A 24,347-nucleotide genomic window follows, 5' to 3' on the forward strand; every position below is an offset into this window, starting at 1 on the left:
ATTTGAAAAACGGCTGTATGCAAAAATGCCGTTTTCGGCGTTTTGCATACAGGGAAGTGTAGTGGAGGGGTCTAGGGTCTTTTAGACCCTCGATCCCTCCATAAAGAGTACCTGTCACGACATATTGCTGTCACCAGGGATGTTTACATTGCTTGTGACAGCAATAAAAGTGATCAGATTTTTTTTTTTTTAAAAAACCTGTAATAAAGTTTAAAAAAAAAGAAAAAATAAATAGGAAAAAAAAAAAAAAAAAAAATTTAGCCGTCCCCGTCACCGTTAGCTCGCGCACAAAAAAAAACGTATACGCAAGTCGAGCCGCAAATGAAATCGCTGTTCAAACCACACATGTGAGGTATCGCCGCGATCGCCAGAGCGTGGGCAATAATTAAAAAAAAAGAGCTACACTCTAACTCTAAACTGGTAACCGTTAAATAAATTTAAAGCGTCGCAGATTGAGATCTCTATTGACCGTAGTTTGTCGCCATCCCACGGGGGGGCGCAATTTTAAACCGTAACATGTTTGGTATCTATTTACTCGGCGTGACATCATCTTTCACAATATACAAAAAAAATGGGCTAACTTTACTGTTTAGTATTTTTTAAATGCAGTGAAATGTGATTTTTCAAATTTTTTCCAAAAAAATGGCGTTTTAAAGACCGCTGCGCAAATACCGCGTGACAAAAAATTTTGCAATGACCGACATTTTATTCTCCAGAGTCTTTGCTAAAAAAATATATATAATGTTTGGGGGTTCTAAGTAGTTTTCTAGGAAAAAATACTGGTTTTAACTTGTGAACAAAAAGTGTCCGAAATAGGGCTGGGGCTAAAGTGGTTAACTTGGGCTAAGTTTATATTTTCACTGTACTCAGGTCCAGGGGCTTCTAGGGAATGCAAGGTGCATTTGCATATGCAAAGGTAAGCAACAGCATTTTGTGCCATTTATCAAACCATTATGAACAGTTTCACTTTTAAATAAACTCCTGGCTCCAGTATGATGAAGAAAACAATACAAAATATTACCTAATAAATCAGAGATGTCTGCCATGGTCTATTATCTTCTATGGGTAGGCATGAACAAGCCTGTTTCTCAAAAAGTGCAGGAAAAGAACACTATCTAGCATTTACAGCCAAAGGGTAGCAGGATGAATAAAACTGAGTATAAGAATTCACACGTTATCCTTTTTTTCTTTATCTTGAAGGAATACATGCGCTATTCTGCTTATCCCTATTTGAAGTATGTTTGTTCAGACTTAAAAAACATATGTACAGTTTTAAATGTACTTTTAGGATTTGATCATAAATCCCGACAAGACTCACAATGTTTACAAGTCTGTCAGAAATATGCTGAAGAAATATTTTACTATCCATCAAAAAAAAAAAAAAAATTGTTGAACTCTGGCTTCTTTCAAATAAAAGGCTGACATTCACAGCCAGGCAAAATAAATTGGTTTTGCATATTTGGGATACATCATATTTCTATCCAAAAGATCTGATACATGCAATCTATAGTTAGTAAATCTAAGTTGCCTCTAGCAGTTGGAAAGGTTCTAGAAGACTGATGTTGCCAGAAAAAATCTCAGCCATATACATAATCTATTATCCTCAAAGGGCATGGAGTCATTTCAATTACTACAATTTAATTATGATGCCCCAGAGTCAAAATACTTTTGGTGTCTCCATCTTAAACAATTTATTTCTGCTCTAGCTCAACTCTTCAAGGCAAAGACTTAATTTGTACAGTAGAAAATCCTTACTTGGTAAATTGCCTCTGCAATTATAAAAGTAGTTTGTAGCACTCCAGATGTGATTCACAACATGTTTGATGCAAAATTAGTAATGCTAGACTAAAGCAATAACTGCTTAGTTATGACAAATTCTAAAAGGTCTTTAGAAGTTGACTGGAAACAGAACAAATGATATTACCAAAAATTCAAATCCGTGTAATAGCAAGTGATGGGCTTTTGCTTGTGTTAGAACATCCCTATATAAGATTAGGAAAATTAAAAAGCAGCTTGAAGCAGGTCAGCTGCAGGTCAACTACACCTGCAATAAATTCTGAATATTCTCAGAGGAGTCTCAAAGAGATGTCAAAAGCACACTACTGTTAGGCTGGCTATATTTTATTGTACAATTTTCCTTTAGATTGCCAAAAACCATATAATATGAAGTCAAACAACACTTTCAATTTGTATCCGATCAGGTAGGCCTTTGCACTACCTAGCTGAAGGTAAAGCTAAAGCCCATTTGACATTTGTACGACTCCAAAGTTGCGGGGACTTTGGAGTGCAACTTTGATGCAACTTTAGATGGGTGCAACTTGGATATGACTTTGGCTTTGACCAGTGATAATAGAAAACTGTTGCACACAAGTTGCATTGTATAAAATCCAGGTACGACTTTCATGCAACTTCTGAGGGTTAACATTGAAGTCTATGGCCCTTAGTGGAACTTCTGCTCTTTTGCTTCCCCCCCCCCCTTCTGGTGCCACATTTGGCACCTTTCAGGGGGGAGAGGAGAACGGGTATACGGTGCCACCGAACCGAACCTCTGAAGTTTTGCCCCCTCCTCCTTCCCCCGCCGCCCAGCCAATAGAAATGCACAGCATGCTGGGCGCATGCGCAGTAGGGACCCATCCGTGAAGCCGCAAGGCTTCACTGCTGGGTTCCCTTACCAGCAATGGGGGTGGAAGCACCCGAAAGCCGATGGAAACATCGGCTGCAGTGCCGACATCGCTGGACTTCAGGACAGGTAAGTGTCCTAATATTAAAAGTCAGCAGCTACAGTATGTGTAGCTGCTGACTTAATTTTTGGAGGAGGTGGAGGGGAAGGCGGAACTCCGCTTTAAGTTGCATGAAAGTCGGACCAAAGCAGTGCATGAACAACTTTGGAGTTGCTGCAACTTTAAGTCGCACAGATATGAATGGTTATCATTGGAAAACATGGGGAAGGACTTGTCATGCAACTTTGATGTCCAAAGCTGCATGACAAGCTGCACTAGAATGAAAGGGGCCTAAAGGAGACTGTATAGAAATTGCACAAGACAATGGTATAACGTATGGCCCACTTTATAGGCCAAAGCACATCAAAATGGACCCAAAATTAGATGAAATAAATCATAAAAATGCTTTTTTGGAGTAAATGGTGTCCCCTTTCATTTAAAAAAGTTGAAACACTGTGGGTATTGCCATGTAGTGTTGATCTAAGACCTCAGGCCAACACTGACCAGGTGTTTTCAGAGAGCCATAAGGTAACAAAACAGGTCAACCGGTATTTAGCTTTTTTTGGTGATGCATATACTGAAGAAATTCACTGAAACTATAAGTAGGTCAGCTTTTTAAATTTTTTACCACGTGAGATAAAATTTTAACTGAAAATGCATTTATATTCACATACAAACTAGATTTGCACATCTCAGCCCTCATCACAGATATCAACATCTGACAGAAAATCTTGGAGATTCCACACGGAGCACTGAAAAACTAAAAAACAAACAGCTGCTCTTAAAAGCCTGGTTTCTTTTCATATTCTCTCCCATGTAATATATTTGCTGTGAATGTTCAATGTCACTTACCCACTTAAGGACCAAGCCTATTTCTAACATTTTTTGCTAGAAAATTATTTAGAATCCCCAAACATTATATATATATATATATATATATATATATATATATATATATATATTTTTTTTTTTTTTGCAAGGACACTGGAGAATAAAATGGTGGTTGTTGCAATATTTTTTGTCGCGCTGTATTTGCGCAGCAGTCTTTCAAACAATATTTTTTTGGAAAAATCGTAGTTTGTCGCCATTGCACTAGTGTGCACAATTTTAAACCGTAACATGTTAGGCATCTATTTACTTGGTGTGACATCATCTTTCACAATATACAAAAAAATTGGGCTAACTTTACTGTTTAGTTTTTTTTTTAAATGCAGTGAAATGTATTATTTAAAATCTCCATAGGTGACGCTTTAACATTTTTTAAAACGTTTTAGAGTTACAGAGAAGGTCTTTTTCTAGAATTATTGCTCTCGCTCTGGCGATCACGACGATACATCACATGTGTTGTTGGAACACCGTTTTCATTTGCGGGCGCGACTTACGAGTGCATTTTCTTTTGTGTGCAAGCTTACGGCGATGGGGGCGCTTTAAAAAAAAAGCACTTTTTTTTTTTTTTTTTAAATAATAATATTCTGATCACTTTTATTGTTGTCACAAGGAATGTAAACATCCCTTGTGACAGTAATAGGAAGTGACAGGTACTCTTTATGGAGGGATTGGGGGTCTAAAGGACCCCAGACCCTTCCACTGCACTTAAAAGTTTTCAAAATGCCAAAATCTGCATTTTTAAATACTGTCACTTTTTTTTAAATTGGCGCCGTTAGACAAGTAAACCGCAAAGCAATGAATGTGTAAAGGTGGGAGCCTACAAAGGATGCAGAACCCAAAGCTATGTTACAGGCAGGCCCCACATCTTCTTTTAGGAGAGGTCCAGGTAAGATGCCCCTAAAGCTCAGCTGATGAGTTAACCGGTACAGAAATCTGCAGAAAGGAAGTTGCAGTGTGGAGCTATGGAGTAGCTAGGGAGGTTGCAAGAAGTGTCTAGATTAAAAAAAAATAAGTGGCAAGCTTCTCGCAGTACATAGAAGACATACATCACCTTAAGGACACTATCAAAAATGGAGGCTTGCTGGGAGTGGCAGGGGTTACATAGAAAATGTCCTTGCAACTTTTTTTTTACCAGTGTCCTAACACCTGAAGGTAGTTACATAAGCCCCAAGATCCTGTGCCCTGTACTGGTCCATTAAGAAAGTTACATTTTCCAAGTTTTCCCCAGCCACCCAGTTTGTTGAATAGTGTTAGAGGTTCATGGACTAGTTTTATTTGTTTCATGGAGAGTTATTGTATATAAAATGCCCCAACAAGCTGCACTGTTTATAGAAATTCCCACCACATATAGTTATAAATGGTGGAATACAAAGTAGAGATGTCGCTGTTTTACCAATATTACATAGAACTTTAGGACACCAGTTGCACTGAGGTCTGATGCTAGAATTTCAATGAACTACCTGGACTTTCATCTCCTCTTAAAGAAAGCAGAAGAGCGTCTCTGAAGAATCCATTGGTCTTGAAGTTTAGTTTAGCTGACTACTAACTTTATACTGTTATCACATGATTAACATCTCTATTCTAACAGTTTTATAGCTTTAGAAAAGTATAGCACAAGAGAAGATGAATGGAAGGCTACTGATAACAATATAAAGAGGTTCGTATTGTGTAATACATTTTTTATCAGTTTACAACTAAATTTGCTTTAAAGACATATATTAAGAGGTAACAGTTCTAAAACTTTTATATAGGTTTCCTAAACTCGCGTTCTACCCAATCATGTCTCCATTATTGCTTTGCAAAGTTTAAATATAGCATACATGTAGCACCACCCCCGCAGGAGCTGCTGATTAGATTATTGGGTCTACGTCCTGCCTAACAACCCACAGAATTGGCTCGAACCCTCCCTAGGCACAACTGACCCAGAATAGGACTGGAATACCAAATGGCTACACAGATTGGAATATAACACTTCAATAAATAATAATGACCTGTTACCTCTCTCCAGCTGCAGTCCTTCTGGGTAATACAAGGTGACCACACACAAGCTTGCTTTTAAACAGGAAAGTTATTTACTGTGAATCAAATAAACAGTTTCGATACAGTAAAATATGACTTTGTAAAAGGGTATACTAATTAATTAATCAAAGATAAGATAAATACTGTGATATCACTTCTCAAGGGCACATTAATTGTTTCAGGAAATGTCTCAGAGCCTATAGGACCGCCATCTTAATCACTATTATACTTTTGGATATAAGGCTCAGCATTCAGTTAGACACAGTATCAGAATGTCAGACCTATCTGAGTCCGCTGTTTCTTCTTTATATCTTCGCTAGCAACGTTGGTGCACTCGCAATTTGTAATCCACATTGAGGATGGGTGATCAATAGAGAGAATGGCAGCAAACAGTTAGTAATCACCGCGGGGTGTCTGTGCAGGATTGCCGGTAAAACTTCTGTGAGAGATGTACTGGGCCACCTGGTATATTGCCTTCTACTACTCTAAGGCTAATCCTGACTAAAGTTACTTCTTTGATAGATAGAGTCAGTTTTTGGGCAGGTGCCCTCTCACCAACAGGACTGTCTCCCAGGAAGCCTCCGCTGCTGTCTCAGTCTCCGGCCTCTGTCACCAGCCGCGCTAGGTATTTGGGGTGGATGAGTCTGGTCTCTGTAGAACATCGATGGGACCTCCAGGAGGGATCCTCTACTGGAGATGAAACACTGCAACTTAGTCACTTAAGGCCCAGGAGTTTCGGCCTAGCATACAGCATCAGCCCACAGCACTGGCATCCTGCTTGTCTCACTGTGTCTTTCCCAAGAGAGTGAGCCTGGCTCCTCCCTTCCTTTATAAAGCTTCCCCCAGAAGGCTGTGCGGTGCAGCAGTGCACCCTGGTATTCTCAAAGCACTATGGGCGATGAAGACTGCTCAACTTCCTGAAAGGAAAATAACATCAAAAGACATTCCATAGCCGCTGCAATGTGTCCTTTTGGCCACTAGATGGAGCCGAGTTCCTCTCAAATGTCAAGCAGCAGTCTTTTAGAACTTGTATAATGGAAGACCCCGCTACACACATATCTTATGAGGATGAACGGCCACAATCAGAGACCCCCAGAGCATGCTTATTTGTACAACGCCAGTCTGTAGCACTTAGCAAGGGCAACCAACCAACAGATAAAGAAAGCCTAATACTGTATTGGTTTATGGTGGTCAATTTATACAAGTTCTTTCTTCCTGTCAAACAGTGCCAAGGTAATAAACACACACTGTATTATGATGCAGGAAGAACACACTTTTCAAAGATGATTTTCTGGTAACCACACAATACTGCAAAGGTATCAATTATCTAATGCATTTATATCCTTATTTATATAAGCTTACAATGGATGCGGCACTTAAAATAATTGAATTGAAGACTGTGAGGGAAAAAGATTTACAGGGCTTTGTAAGTGTATTAGAAAAGGGAGTCACATTTATAAGTGAATACCTGCCCTTTGAGCTCTATGCATTTCATGCGGTGACTTAGTTAAAAAGTTAATATATTAATGGGGAAGAAAATGCATAAAATAAAGATGCTGAATACCTAAAATGTGCCTGGGGATTTTAGCAGGAAAGAAACAAAAGTGCCTCCGCCAATACTTTACAATAACAGAGATTAAACAAAAACAAAAACTGATGGTCAATTTTTTTCCACGTCCGTTAAAACCTTTTTTTTTTTGTTTTTTTTTAATGGTGCCACACATGTATGTCATACATGCAACAAACTTTCCCAACTGGTCTTTCAAACCCAAATTTAAAAAATAAAAAAAATGAATAAAAATGGAAGTGATTAAAAATTGTAAACATCTCTTGATTTTTTTGTTACCTGTAAGACTAATTAAATTACCAAACTAAAATATGTGCTTATTTTTCTAGACATTTTTTTAATGATTCTATCACTTAACACATCTTTCACACAACTGCACCACATGGGCAGTTTGATCAATAAACATGTGTTTTCGCAAAGAAACGATCTGTCTTAGCAGAAAATCGAATAGAATTCTTTGTTATCATTGGATGGGCAGACAGTATCATGAAGTTGATTTAGGTGAAAGCATTTAAACTGGGTATACACATTACAATCTGATTTTACAATTTACATTACATGTATCAATATTAACTGAGGGCCTACACACATCAACCAACAGGTACTTACTTTCAATTCTTAATCATTCTTCTCCGTGGTCATATCTGTCCTCTGTGGAACGCACTACGAGCAGCTGCGAACCCGGAAGAGCCCCATGGTTCTTTTATGCCCGTTTTCATCTACAAGTTGTTTTGTTTTTGTGCAAATAAATATAATTTTACAGTAATTCACTATAAGTACCATTTTGTTTTATTAAGCCTGGAGGACACTAAAGCCGCCCCAAAATTAATATTGGTGAGAACCGATTTAGACGCCCAGAGGCCTGGTATCCACAATACCAGATACAAGCTTGGTTGACCCCCAGACTGAAAGCTGTGGGTCCTTTCTCTCCGATGAGTGGGGATACGAGAGGGGAGTGTGGCACACTTCCCAGCATGTTTACATGAAGCACTTCAACACTTTATGGATTTTGGAGCACCGAACACTTTATATGAGAACTTTTCGAAAGACTTTGTATACACTTTTTATATTTATATCTTTTTTGAGCACATTATGTTTTATGATTATATGTTTTGATTATCAAGCGCTGTATTATTATAATTGTAAGTAGATGTACTCTGTTTAAACTGCAAATATGTATTAAAGGAGAAGTAGGGCCCAAACTCTTTTGGCTCTACTTCTACTGTGGTTCACTCCCATGACTGATATTCAGTAGGCAGCGGGCTAAAGCTTCGGAGTGATCCTAACTTTTGGGATCTACCCAGATGCCCGGACTGACCGCTGGCTCAGCCTCTCAGTCTGAGTCAGCGACTAATGCCCCCTGCACAGCCCGGTGCTCCAGTGAGCGCTGGAGTGGGAGAGCTTACTGAAGAATCCAACTTCCATAGGCTATAGTGGACCATTTGCTGTTGTCATACTTTTGTGATGGCAGGGGAATGTAGACAGAGTCGCTTTTAAAGCTTAACTACACTGCTGTGACAAAAACAACCCTTGCAGAGCCCCCCAACCCACACACTGTAAGGGGTGCTGGTTATGTGTACAGGTGCACAGATAAGGAGAAATATTTACAGTACCCTGATTAATAGCCTTACATTGGAAATGATGACGCAGAGGTTTGGCCCACAGACCAGAGTTTCTGGGAGGGTACAAGAGCACCAGAGCCAGTGTGGAGGCACATTCACAGAGTTCAGCTTTAAAAATAAAAGCTGATGTAAGTAAGCTGTATCTAAGTAAACAGTTTAGTCTAATATATTAGGTTATAGGGCAAGGAGGGGATGATTTAATGGCTAGCTGGTAAGAGTTTGTGAGCATCATACCAACTTGAAAGATGTAAGAAAATGCAGAAGATCCATAAATGCTCTGTGTGAATAGAGGTTCTTATCTACATGCCCCAGCCTCACTATCCTGGTGGCCTTTAAGTGTAATTATGCAAGATCATTCCTGCAGTCTCCATAAAACTGGCACCTTTAGAAAGCAGAAGCTTAGAACTCATTAATCAAAATCACTTTTCAACAGATAGCTAGCAATTATGTTAGATTAGCTATAAATAGTAAAAAAACATTTGTCAATAGTCTAAATGCACAATGATTTACCAAGTGTTTTTTTTTGTATTTTTAACCACTTGTCTACTGGGCACTTTTACCCCCTTCCTGCCCAGGCCAATTTTCAGCTTTAGGCACTGTTGTATTTTGAATGAAAATTGTGTGGTCATGCAGCACTGTATTCACATAAAAGTTTTAACATTTTTTTTCAAACAAATAGAGCTCCCTTTTGGTGGTATTTAATCACCATTGGTTATTTTATTGTTTGCTAAATGAAAAAAAGACCTACAATTTTGAAAAAAAAAAAAAAAAGGGGGGGGGGGGGTTTCTTGGGTTCGGTTATAACATTTTGCAAACCGATAAATATTTTTTTTACTAATGTGCACTGATGAGGCAGCACTGATGGCGGCACTGATAGGCGGAACTGATTGGCAGCACTGATAAGCACTGTTTGGGCAGCATGATTAGTGTCCTGATTATGAGTGCAGATGTCCCCTTTTACACTAGCCAGTTAACATCTCTCTCCTCATGCTGTGAGGAAAGGCATGCCGATAACCGGCAAGTGTGTTTACATTGTGATCGGTTGTGATTGGACATAGTCGATCACGTGGTAAAGAGCTGCCATCACTGCCTCTTTACCCCGATCGGTGATGTGCTGTGTCCTACAAACACAGCTAACCAACAAGAGCGGCACGGCAAGAATGGGAGGACGTCATATGACGTCCTCCCTGATCTAGAGCAGTCCCGCCCGGCCATCATTTGATTATACAGCGGCCAGGAACCGGTAAAATAATACTCATAGCTCTAAGGTCAACATCTAAAATATGATGTGTGAGGGTTATAATAAAAGGAATAATTGCTTCACTTTAATATATATATATATATATATATATATATATATATATATATATATATATATATATATATATATATATATATATATATAGTGCATAAATGCCACAAAAGCCATTTTGTAATTAAAAGTTATAAAAATTATCTTTAACCACTTGCTGCAAAACCACATTCCTGTACGTCATTTTGCTCAAATGGTTGTACCGGGGTGATGCCTGCAGTTGCGTTTTTTTTTTTTTTTTTTAGACACACCGGTCGGCTTTCTGGTACTAAAAATTCATGCAGTTCATGTAAATGTAAACAGTGTTCAAACCACACATGTGAGGTATCGCCGCGATTGTCAGAGTGAGAGCAATATTTCTAGTGCAAGACCTCTTCTGTAACTTTACACAGGAAACCGATAACATTTTTGAAATAGTCGCCTATGGAGATTTTTAAGTACCGTAGTTTGTCGCCATTCCACGCGTGTATGCAATATTAAAACCTGACATGACAGGCATCAATTTACTCGGTGTGACATCATCTTTCACATTACATAAAACATTTGGCTAACTTTGCGGTTTAAATTTTTTTTTAATTCATTGAAATGAATTTTTTCCAAAATAATTACAATCGAAAGACCACTGAGCAAATATAATGTGGCATAAAATATTGCAATGACCGCCATTTTATTATCTAAGGTCTTTGCTAAAAAAAAAAAAAAATATATATATATATATATATATATATATATATATAATAAATAAATAAAATGTATGGGGGGGTTCCAAGTAATTTTCTAGCAAAAAATACTGATTTCAACTTGTAGTTAAACTGCCAAAATGTAAATTTTTTTTTTTTTTTTTTTTTTTACACATATGACAGCATTAATGGCCTGTACAGTTCGGATTTAGAAAACTTATTAAAAAAAAAAGCAAATTTTCTGTATGTGTGACTAGAAACAACAGACGGCTCCTGCAACTGAATGTTCATCTTCACTGAGATGGGGAAATAATGAAGTACATCTAAAAAAGTTTTATGGCCTATATGTATATCTCCTTGTTTAACTTTTTCAGATTCTATCTATATTACTGCTATATTACTGCCATATAATAAGTTCCAGCACTGGGCAGTAAGATTTAGGTCCTGAAGAAGCAAATCCAGAAAATATTTTGACATTACTGATGGCTAGGAATATCTTGACTAATAGTGATAAAAGTTTACTATGGATGCTGTACAGCTAGTATTCTGTAAAATACTATGTTCTTAGCAATTCAAAGTCTTAATCCTTGTTTTTAATGCATTTTTTGTACTAATAAATTATCCATTTTTTAACAATGCTTATTTTTTCATACTTTATGGTATCTTGTGATATGCGATGTGATATGTGATCATGCTTCTTGATGACGTCAGGGGACAAAACGTACGTCGAGGTGTAGTATTCTGGTCACGTCACTGCTTTCTGGTTTTCATCGGCTAGGAAAATGCATGCTGACTCTAGCGCATGAGCAGAGTGGCAGTACTCCCAATAACAGCCTATTCAGGCTTTCCTAGTGCTGCAGAGGGCACTCCTTAATGTAAGCAGCTTGTATTTGTAAACTTGTGAGCAATGCCGTAAATGGTATTACGCTACATCAGTTCCCTTTTTTATAATATTCGGTGCTATGGCGGAGAAGAAGAGAGAGTTGCTTAGGATCCCCTATAGGTGCAAGAAGACCTTAAAGGAGACCTATCAACCCAGGTGTTTTCTGACATTTTTAGTTAAACGGGTCATGGGCATTTGGGGAAAGCTATTCCAGTTGAGCACTATTGGGTGAACAAGCAAATGTTGGTGAATCCATTGGTTTAGAAGAATATTTATGAACATTATTTACAAGGACTTTATTATTGGCACTATTTGTATTGTTTTTTGGTTTACAGCACTTTATTTTAATTTGTTCCACAGCCTATTAACAGTGCATGTAATATATCCCTCCCATTTTCAAAATTTTCTTAGTTTAGGTCACTCCTACACTTGGGAAACAGCTTTTCTGTTTTTTTTTTCCAATTTGTTGCACTAAAACTTAATCCAATTCATTTTCTTTGAATTGGTGCAAGGTTAATTGTAATATTTTTTATGATTTATTATGTGTGCGCGCAAATATCTTCCAATTAAGACATTAAAAAAAGTAACTATTATAAAAACATTTGAGTTTGTAAAGCATGCTTCAAAGCTTCCATGGAAAAAATTGTTATTAAACACAATCTTGCTTTAGCATTAAAGTGGTTGTAAACTCTGTTAGCCTCGGTTTCCACTAGTGCGGCTACGAAGTCGTGCTACTTCTAGCACGACTTCGTAGCGAAAGTAAACTGCGGCTTCAGTGAGACTTGTCCATCATATATAGAGAGAAGTCGCACTGAGGGCGGCTCAAAAGTAGTGCACGATCTACTTTTGAAGTCGCCGCAACTGAAGCCACGGCAGTGGAAACGGGCCCCATTGAAAACAATGGGTTTTGACTTGCTGTGCGACTTGACATGTGTCAAGTCGCACCACAAGTCGCACTAGTGAAAACCGAGCCTTACACCACTTGCACCTACTGATAAGCCTATAATAGGGCTTACCTGTAGGCACTGTGAATATCTCCTAAACTTGCACAGTTTAGAAGATATTCAGAGTGCATGCAGCCGATGACATCATCAGTGAATGCTCCCTGATGGTGCAGCTTACAGTGCCGGACCTTCAGAGTGCGTGTCAGAAACAGCGGCTCCCACACGCATGCACCTTTAGCGATTCACACCATGAAATGTACGATTTCCATGTACGATGATATATCTTCCTGGAGATCAACTTCCTAGCCTTCAACAGCATAGGAATCACAGAGTCAGAAAGACCTCTATCTTTCAACACCTGGCTTTCAACAGCCATGCCGTTAGAAAGCCAGCGACTGTACAACAGGATGGAAGATCGGGCCTTGAGACAGCAGATCTTCCCTGAGAGGAAGTCTCCAAGGAGCATCGGCGACCGACCTTACCAGGTCTGCGTACCAAGGCTAGTCTGGGGCCACCAGAATGACTGGAATTTTTTCCATGTCTACCCTGCGTAGAAGTCTTGGCAGAAGTGTTAACAGAGGGAAAGTATAAATCAGCAGATACTGACCACAAGAAGCCACCAGTGCATTCGTGGTGTTGGCCAGAGGATCACGAGACCTGGCTACGAACCTCTGCACCTTCTTGTTGAGACGAGAAGCAAACAGATCAACCTCGGGCGTTCCCCACCGAACACACAGAAGATGAAACACCTCCGGGTGTAGGGACCACTCCCCTTGGTTAAGCACCTGATGATGCAGATAATCCGCTTGCCAGTTTTCCACACCTTGGATGTGCACCACAGAAAGAGCTGAAACAAACTGTTCCACCCTGTTCCGCCCAGGCCAGAATATCGGTCACCTCCATGGCCGCTAAGACACTCTTGGTGCCTAACTGGTGATTGATGTAAGCCACAGCCGTGGCATTGTCCAATTGAATCCGAACCGGACAATCTTGCAGACGAGTCGTCCATTGTTTCAGACAAAGCTTTATCGCTCTGAGCTCCAAAACATTTATCGACAGTTTGGACTCCTCTGCTGTCCAGGTTCCCTGGGCACAGAGCTTCCCCAGCACCCCACCCCAGCCTAACAGGCTGGCGTCCGTGGTTACCACCATCTAAAACAACAGGAGCAAGGACTTGCCCTGGCATAGTGCTGGTGACTGAAGCCACCACAACAGAGCAAATTGTGTGTTTTGGCTCAACCGAATCAGTGTCCAGGGACTTTGGATCCTTGTTCCACTTGACAAGAATCTCATTTTGTAAAGGTCTTGTATGGAACTGAGAAAACGGAACCGCCTTTGAAGGTTGATACCATCAGACCCAATACCCGCATGCAGGTTCTCAGAGAGGGCAGATCGGTTCCCAACAGTAACCGAATCGCCTCCTGCAACTTTCGCAGGTTGTCCGGGGTAAGAAAGAACCCCGCCAAGGCAGAGTCCAGAGTCCGGCCCAGATAATGCAATCTCCAGGAAGGTATCAGGGCGGATTTCTTGAAATTGATGGTCCACCCGAACTCCTTCAGGGTTTGGACAGTGATCGTGAGGTCGCCCATCAGGGCTGAATGAGAGTCCCCTATTAATAGGAAATTGTCTAAGTACCCCAGTATTGCAATCCCCCATTGACGCAGCAATGCCAACACTGGGACCAGTACCTTCATCAAAACCCGGGGGTGGAGGCGAGACCACCAAAGGGTAATGCCACAAATTGATAATGCCCTTCTGCTACTGCAAAGCGAAGAAACCACTGGTGTCCAGCGTAGATAGGAATGTGTAGATATGAGTCCTTGATATCTATTAAGGCCAAAAAACCTCCCTGGTGTAGTGATGCCACTACCGTGCAGATGGATTCCATCCAAAACTTCTGTACACACACAGAGCGGTTCAGGGCCTTAAGGTCCAGGATGGGACACACTTTGCCATTCTTTCTGGGCACGGTGAACAGGTTTGAATAAAACCCAAAAACATTCCTGGGAGGGAACTGACACAATCACTCTTAGCGACAACAAATCGTGTACCGCCCCTCACAAGTCCTTTAACCGATCTGGAGATAGGTGAAGAGTGGACGGGAAAAACCTGCCCGACGGTCGAGACCGGAATTTCGAATCAAGGTAGTCTATGGTTCCGGAAATAAGCAAAGACGTTCCCCCACCCCAGAAACTGATGAGGGCACCCCTTCATGCAGATGAAGATTTGTCTGCAGATCCAGACAGACCTGCCTTTGATTTTCCCGACCATATCTTTTTGGAACCCCCAGAAGACCTGAACGGTTTACCTTGCTCTTGCAACCCGGAGGCACGAAAAATCCGCTTATGAGCAGAGAAGGTAGGCCCCGCATAGAACGTGGCGCCTTACCCTTAAAGATTTGAGGAAGAAGAGTACTCTTCCCCCAGTGAGACCTTTAATCAACTAATTCAGAGAGCATCCAAACAACTTTTTCCCTGTAAAGGGGAGATCAGCCAAGGCCTTTTTGGAAGCCTGGGCCGCAGACCAGCTTTTTAGCCACACCATGCGTCTAGTAGCAATCTCCACTGCCGACACCCTGGCCACTAGTGGAGCTGCATCCAGGGAGGTATCACACATGAACACCAGGGCTTGAGCCAGCTGGTCAATTAGTTCAAGTACCACAGGGGAGAGCCGTTCAGATTCCAAGTTTGCTTTTAATAGCTTCACCCATTCAGTAACCGTCTGTGACACCAGAATGTTCACAAAAGTAGTTTTCAATATGGAACCCACTATCACGAGTAAATGGCGAGATAGGGACTCTGTCTATCCACGGGGTCAGCAAAAGTCGGTGATTCCTCCACCGGAACCACAGTAAACTTATTTAGCCTGAAAAGTGGGTGATCCACCTTTGGTGGTACAGTCCACCTAGTGGATACTGCATCTGCAAAAGGGTAACAGCGTTTAAAACGCTTAGGCACCATAGCGGGACAAGGGAAAACCTTGCCTGACTTCTGGGATTTGAGGGAGCCAAAAAAAATCTGCTTACCCGACGCTATAGACTCATCAGCCAATTTTAGAGTTTCCCGCACTGAAACTATAAGAGCTTCCACCAAGACACGTTCGTGCGCTGTGGCTGACAAGGACAGGTCCTCTTCACCATCAGAATGTGAAGACACCGACCCTGTAGGGTGGGCTGCATCTGCGGTGGTCATATCTCAGTTCACATCTGAAGACACTGCCGATGGAGGTGAAGGCAGAGGGATTTTGCGGCTGGCAACACTTGTAATTACAAAATCTACTTTTGACATCAATGCTGTGAGATTGGGCTGTGACTGTGACCCAGAAGGGTCCGCAGCAGCACCTGTAGGAGAAATTTTATACTGGAACTCCATTTCTCACTGGTAAGAAAAAAAAGTGCAGTTGTCCCTTTAAGAGTCGCCAAATCGCGATCTCCCCGCTATCTGAGCAGGCTACCAAACCCCAGGGTAGTACAATCTAATAGCAGAGTGTACAAGGAAAACCCACAGGGAACCCCAGAAAAACGTTACAGATCCGCTCATGATACTGCCAGCATGCTCTATGAAAACTAAAGTGAAACTAATCTACACAGGAAAAAGGATGCATGTGTCTTTGCTAGACAAAGTGCCATGCCGCTCGCCTGTCCAGCGATCATGGACCACAGGAAAATGGCTGCTCCATGCATTCCTATGGGGAACTAACAGAAAATGGCTGCACATGTAATACAATTAGACCGCTAGAGGTTTTGAGGGGACAATTACTCACCATACCACGATACCAGGTGGGCAACACCCTGAAACAGATCGCCTTCCACCTGGGATGGGGTGCGGTCAGCCAGTGGGTACGCCACGACTCAGGGCGTTCCAGGTAGATGATGTCCCAGCAAGATGGTTCACTCGCAGGTTCGCCCCCATCCAATGGGGCACTGTCGTGGCGAGGCCTAGTTCTGGACTATAACGTGCTCACACTCACTGGCCAGGCTGGGAGACCTTAAGGATCTAGATTATCCAGTCCGAAACCACAGCCAGCTGTTGCTTGTAGTTCTCCAGGAACTAAATAGTGAAAATAAAAAAAAAATCACAAAATAATAAAAATTCCCTATTTACAGCTAAGACCAAAGTCCCAGCAAGGAGCTAGGTCCTATTCCTAAACTAGGCAGAAACAAACTGCAATCTGAAGCAGAGTGTGTGGGGTTATGCCTGCAGGGACAGCCCCATGTACGTGGTAAAGTTTTTTTCCTGCCTAGTGCCTATTCCTGATTGGAGGAGCATAACCCAATGGTAATGAAAATATGGAGCTGCGTCTGTCGATGAACAATAAAAAGACTTTTTTATATCTTTAAATAAAAAATTTGATCTCCGAGTCTGATGATATTTACCTGATTCAACCTATAACAGTATATACAGTATATCTCTTCTGTCTGTTATTCTTAGGTGATTAAGAGCTGGTTCACACTGAGGCGACACGACTCCTTACTACTTCGGGAGCGACTTGTGCATTACCATGCACCATGACTTCGGAGCGACTTGCAGGGACTTCACATAAAGGAAGTCTATGCAAGTCGCTCCGAGGTTGCCCCGAAGTAGTACAGGACCCTTTCTCTAAGTCGGAGCGACTTGTGTCGCTCCTATTAGAACGGGTCCTGTAGTGGTCAACGGACCGCGAGGGAGCGCGACTTGTCAGGCTGACAAGTCGCGCTAGTGTGAACCGACTCTTATAGTTGGTTATTTATATTTAAGAATAAATTGTTTTTTTTTTAAACTTTACATATTAAATAAATTGTACACCACACTTTAAGGTTATTATCCATTAGATCAAAACAATAATCGGCCAACTAATCGATTATGAAATAAATCGCTAGTTGCAGTCCTAAAATCAGGGTTCATACACATGTTTACCAAGAAAATTCCATGACTTTTCCATGACTTCACGTAAATATTCATGACCTAAAGTTTCATGAAATGTCTATGTATACATGTTAAATAAGAAGAAAACCCATGTCACACCCAGCATATTTTCACTAAAATAAATGACAATTTTTGTAGTGTACAGTACCTCTGCAGTTAGGGTTTCGTTTCTGGATACAGCGCGACTCAAAATGGTCCCTTGTTTTACAGTGGATGAGATGGAAGCACCACTGCCACAGCTGGGAGCGGGTGTCACTTCAGGCGCACGGGTGAAAAAGCTGAGAACTCTGATGTAGGGGGGACTCTGGTGACCAGAGACCACTTTCCACAGAGAGAATGCACTAAGGAAGGGAGGGGGGGTCCTGATATAAGGAGGAACCTTTATAACAGTGCCCCCTTACATCAGTGACCCCCCCTCAGACTGGCCGGGCAGCACTGTCACTGACCTCCTCTTAGGTGCACCATGCTCTGGTTTTATCCTGTAGTTTCATCTCCCCAGTCCACACATGTCTGACTTCTCCTGTGATCCCCATCCCGACAGCACTCCCACTTTTGACTCCTCTCCAGACATGATAAAAGACAAGAGATGGTCAGAGATTACGGACATGATAGAAGAGATGGTTAGAGGCTGTGGACATGGTACAGGAGGTGGTCAGAGGCTTTGGACATGGTACAGGAGATTTTCAAAGGCTGTGGACATGTTACAGGAGGTGGTTAGAGGCTGCGGACATGATACAGGAGGTGGTCAGAGGATGCGGACATGGTACAGGAGATTTTCAAAGGCTGTGGACATGGTACAGGAGGTGGTTAGAGGCTGCGGACATGATACAGGAGGTGGTCAAAGGCTGCAGACATGATACAGGAGGTGGTCAAAGGCTGTGGACATGATACAGGAGGTGGTCAAAGGCTGTGGACATGATACAGGAGGTGGTCAAAGGCTGTGGACATGATACAGGAGGTGGTCAAAGGCTGTGGACATGATACAGGAGGTGGTCAAAGGCTGTGGAGCATGGAGGGGGCTAAGAGCAGGGAGGGCTAAAAGAGCACTGGGGGGCTAAAAGAGCACCCCCATTTCCACAGCACATTCCACAACAGGGGCAGACGGCTTCTACATTCCACAGCACATTCCACAGCACATTCCACAGCACATTCCACAACACATTCCACAACAGGGGCAGTCGGCTTCCACATTCCACAACACATTCCACAACACATTCCACAACAGGGGCAGTCGGCTTCCACATTCCACAACACATTCCACAGTATGGGCAGTCGCATTCCATAGCACATACCACAGTACGGGCAGTCGCATTCCATAGCACATACCACAGTATGGGCAGTCGGCTTTTACATTCTATAGCACATACCACAGTACCGGCAGTCGGCTTTTACATTCCATCGCACATACCACAGTACCGGCAGTCGGCTTTTACATTCCATAGCACATACCACAGTACGGGCAGTCACATTCCATAGCACATACCACAGTACGGGCAGTCGCATTCCATATCACATACCACAGTACGGGCAGTCGGCTTTTACATTCCATATCACATACCACAGTACGGGCAGTCGGCTTTTACATTCCATATCACATACCACAGTACGGGCAGTCGGCTTTTACATTCCATATCACATTCCACAGTACGGGCAGTCGGCTTTTACATTCCATAACTCATACCACAGCACGGGAGAGAAGCAGTCGGCCTGACACCCCCCAGTACACGCCCCCCGTACGTCCCTGAGAGCGGGACAGTGAATGCACGATCTCTCAGTTTCAGGTTTCAGCGAATCAATCCACCGCAGGGTTCCCAGCCTGTCACGGTCTATTCATATTGAAGAGACCAGTGATCAGGCTTCAGCGCTGCGGCTGATTAATCCGCCTTAACCCGAAACAGAGAAAATAGTCCACTTACTGTCCCCCGCTCCCACAAAATACAGGGGGCCCAGAGACAAAATTAAAAAGTTGCACAACACTTTTCCATGACTTTTTCAAAACTTAGTAAGTTTAGTCATTTTCCAGGACTTTTCCAGGCCTGGAAAGTGTCATGTCAAAATCCCATGACTTTTCCAGGATTTTCATGACCGTACGAACCCTGTAAAATTAAAACAAAAATTTAAAACGACCCACCCCACTGTGCTCACGCGCAAATGCGAATGCATATGGTACACCTGCACACAAATGTAAACAATGATCGCACCACACATGTGAGTTATTGTTGCGAATGTCAGAGCGAGAGCAATAATTCTAGCACCAGTCCTCCTGCGTACCTCTAAACTGGTAGTCTGTAAAGGCGTTTAAAATGTTGCCTATGGAGATTTTTAAGCACCGTAGTTTGCGGCCATTCCATGGGCAGACTCAATTTTAGCGCATGACATGTTAGATATCTTGTTATGTTAGGTTATTTACTCAGTGTAACATCATCTTTCACATAATACAAAAAAGTGGGCTAACTTAATTGTTTTATTTTCTTTTAATTAATGAGTTTTTTTTTTTCCAAAAAAAATTGCATTTGAAAAACTACAGTGCAAATACAGTGTGACATAAAAATTGCAACACACACCATTTTATTCTAAAGGTTCTCTGTTAAAAAAAATGTATAATGTTTGGGGGTTCTAAGTGATTTTTTTGCAAAAAAGTTAGATTTTTACATGTAGGAGCAAAGTGTCAGAATAGGCTTGGGAAGGAGTTATTAATGGTATTACTGAAGAAATGGCGAAACTGCTGAGGACCCATACCCCCCCCCCCCCCCAACTGTCATAAGTGTTTTTGTATTGTTTGTGTACAAACTTTTTTACTTTTCAAACAGTTCCATGTTGAAACCAGGAAGTTATATACACAGAACAATTACCGTATATACTCGAGTATAAGCCGAGTTTTTCAGCACATTTTTTTGTGCTGAAAACATCCCCCTCGGCTTATACTCGAGTCAAGAAAAAAAAAAAAAAAGTCCCTGGCCGCTCCGACGTGCATAAGCTTTAAAAATGGCGCCGCCCGGCGCATACATGTCATTGCGCACGCGTCGCCGCCGCTCGGGAGAGGCCGGGAATAGCCAAAAGTATACGAGCGGCGGCGGTGCGTGCGCAATGACATGTATGCGCCGGGCGGCGCCATTTTTAAAATGCACCTGCACCATGCCAGTCACCCTGCATTCTCCTGTACCATGCCAGTACCCTGCATTCTCTTGTACCATGCTAGTACCTTGCATTCTCCTGTACCATGCCAGTACCCTGCATTCTCCTGTACCATGCCAGTACCCTGCATTCTCCTGTACCATGCCAGCCACCCTGCATTCTCCTGTACCATGCCAGCCACCCTGCATTCTCCTGTACCATGCCAGCCACCCTGCATTCTCCTGCACCATGCCAGTCACCCTGCATTCTCCTGTACCATGCCAGTCACCCTGCATTCTCCTGTACCATGCCAGTACACTGCATTCTCCTGTACCATGCCCGCCGCCCTGCATTCTCCTGTACCATGCCCGCCGCCCTGCATTCTCACCCTAGGCTTATACTCGAGTCAATCATTTTCCCCATCTTTTTGTGGTAAAAGTAGGGGCCTCGGCTTATACTCGGGTCGGCTTATACTTGAGTATATACGGTACACATGTTTACAAGGTTAATCACGTAGAAGACAAGATTAAAATTATAAAGCAAACCTGAAACATTTGGACTTTCATTGCAAATAACTGTTAAATATTAAATTGTGACGCATTAAAAAAGCCACAGATATAATATCGCACCATAATACTGGCAGGCTTGTCCATGAGAAGTCATTAGGTCAAGTGAGCACTATGTTCTTAATATGCACTTAATATATGCACTTAATATGCTTTGTCTTATTGATTTAGAAAATGAATTCATTCTTTTTGTAGTGGTTTTAAATTATTCATTAGATTTACAAAAGAAATATAACTTTTAAAATTAGCCATAACATACAAAATAAGAAAGAAGCCAGCAAAAGCTGATAACTACACAGGGTCAGCTTTGCGGGTTAAGTAACACAAGCCAATAAATGATTAAACGAGGTTTGTGCTAGGCCATGTTACCATTCACTTTCCACTAAGCAACCATATAAACTATTCTCCTGCAAGAAAACCTCTTACCTGACTTTTGACAGGTAATTAAACTCTATAGCTGTGCAGGCTGTATGGCCATCGGTCATCTGTAAACGAAGCATTCTGGGAGCTGCCTGAGACTCTTCATTGTCTTTTGGTGCAGACACATTACGGATTTTCTGAATTTGTAAAACACACGGACCATCTATCTGGAAGGAGTAAGGAAAAGTGATCAGAAAGCAAATACACATGGCAATATATATTTGCGGGCACCTGTGTCCCCATATTAGGTAAATAAACACAGTACACTGAAATGCCTACAGGGTAACTCCAGACAAAATAGGACATACATATGTAAATTATAAGGAAGAAAAAAAAAAAAAAAACCTTGAACCTTCTGAAATGTGTAACGTAATAAACCGATCAGCCATCCTTACCATTATACACATCATTGGGACACAAAATTATTTTCAATGCTTGGCAATCTGCAGACCCACAACAGGCTTCCACCTTGAGCGCTGTGTTTAAAGAGGAAGGGTGCAGTTTTGGCTGAAAACTCTCGCTTCATGCCTCTTTCAGTGTTTTCTAACCCTGCATTAAAATGGACAGCAGGGTCCTGCACATTACATAGGGACAACTTCTTTCCAGTGCAGTCTGCAGTGCACTGCTGTCAGTTTGATAGCTGGTCTCTCCATGTATTTGGAGCAATGACAGTGGCCCTGGAAACGTATAGCAGTGGCTGAGTTTAAACACAGCATTGGCTGTCAAAATGTGTCCCAGCGGTCCTAAGAAACAAAGCCAGGGCCAGTCAAACAGCGAGCTGAGCCTCAATAATTACAGTGGGAGAGCCATTCTAACAGTGTAACCTGCAGGGTTGAGCTGTAAGCTTAGCAAAGCTCTGGAACTTCCTGAAATGTTAAAACTTTTACACCCTTCTTGCTTCCTGTTCATTCCTATTGGCCAGTAAGGCAAATCCTTATAGTGATGGGCCAACAGGAATGTGAGGGGGGTTAAACTTAGTGGATAGCTCCAACATTACCCAAACTGTTTGAACTTTGCCTCGGCATTCCTCCATATATGCAGACTTTTGGTTAAGGTATTTTTTTTTTCTTCTAGAGAAAGTCTATTTAAAAATTCACATGCTTGACTGTTTTGTTATTGGATCTTACTAATTAAATGCACTTTTGAATTTTAACATGCTTTTGGTATAAGGAAAATTCCTAAGAAAATTAAAAGGTGCACTTTCTGGATAACTGCCAGTAAGCTACAGCCATGAAGATCCTTTAAAAAAATGATAAAAAACAGTGCCACTTTAAATTGATGACACTGGTCTTAATGCGCACTTAGGTCAAAGGTAAAAAGGGGGTCCCCAAGAACATGACTAGAAATGTTGCTGGCCTGTAGAACACTTAGGCCCCGTTCACACTGGGGCGATCCGACTTCCCGGGGCGACCTCCGAGGTCGCAGTGCGAGCAGCGCGCCGCGACCTCGGAGCGGCCGGCACGGACTTCATAACATTGAAGTCTATGACGGTTGCTCCGGGTCGCCCCAAAGAAGCTCCGGACCCTTTTTCTAAGTCGGAGCGACTTGTGTCGCTCCTATTAGAACGGGTCCGCAGCTTCCCTATGGAAGGCGACCTACGGCGACCTGTGAGGCGACCAGGTCGCCCCAGTGTGAACGGGGACTTACAGCTATAGCCAAAAGTTTACTTTTCGTTTAGTTTTGAAACTAAATTTCTCTGAATTATTGTACTACAATGATGCCGCTTTCCATTCCTAAAATGAAAATAGATAACTTATACTGAAGAAAACTTTGAGATGGATCTCACTACATTTTCAACAAAATGTATTTTGGTCACAGCAAGCCAAAATAATTCCAAGTCTTTTTGAAACCATTAACCGCATGCAGCGTGTTAGCAACAAAGGCATCACCCTACAGGGAAGGAATTTCAAAGAGTGTATTTAAATGTTACAGATATGCAACTAAAGTACCAGCTTAAAATAAAGCTATACTCAGCATATGTTTAGTCTCAACATTTGAGATAACCTACAATACAGCTTCTAATCACTTATCTTTATTAAAGTTCTGTGTTTTCAAGTCTTATAACAGATGTCAGGTATGTTGCAAAGAACAGCAGACATAAAATGGAGTCGCAGTTTAGTTCTATGTTTCTGAATGCATAGGAATGAGTCCTGCTTCACCAAGTGTTGGTTCAATAGCAAGATGTAATGATTCAAACCTGCCAGTACACAGAATACAATTCTTTCCAATGGCAAACTAAGCCACTTAGGCTCGGTTTCCACTAGTGCGACTTGCTGTGCGACTTGACACATGTCAAGTCGCACAGCAAGTCAAAAGTCATTGATTTCAATTCGGCCCGTTTCCACTGCCGCGACTTGAGTTGCGGCGACTTCAAAAGTAGTTTGTGCACTACTTTTGAGCCAGCTTCAGTGCGACTTCCCTCTATAATGAGGGACAAGTCTCACTGAAAGCCGCAAACAACTTTAGCTACGAAGTCGCGCTAGAAGTAGTACGACTTCGTAGCAATTAAAGCAATTAAAATGATTTAAATCTGGTTAAAACCGTCTTTATTTATCTACAATTGAATAAATAAAACATTTTTGTGCAAAAGGAAAACAATGGAGCAGAATATGCAAAACATGTATCAGAAATAAAAAAAGGTAAGTAATTCAACTGTGTTGTGCTAACTAATACATTTACCACAAGACATACAGTATCTCACAAAAGTG

The 24,347-nt window shown here is 41.7% G+C and overlaps 1 protein-coding gene across 1 annotated transcript in view; it reads right to left on the minus strand.

The window, feature by feature from the left end:
- TDRD3 (tudor domain containing 3) overlaps positions 1 to 24,347 on the minus strand; it is a 565,755-nt gene that overhangs the window by 254,510 nt on the left and 286,898 nt on the right. The window contains exon 4 of the mRNA XM_082246772.1: positions 21,646 to 21,806. Coding sequence (XP_082102898.1) covers positions 21,646 to 21,806 — 161 coding nt within the window. The remainder of the gene's footprint in view (positions 1 to 21,645; positions 21,807 to 24,347) is intronic.

The sequence above is a fragment of the Pelophylax lessonae genome, assembly GCF_965119305.1.
Source record: "Pelophylax lessonae genome assembly, chromosome: 2".
In the NCBI taxonomy this organism is placed as follows: domain Eukaryota; kingdom Metazoa; phylum Chordata; class Amphibia; order Anura; family Ranidae; genus Pelophylax; species Pelophylax lessonae.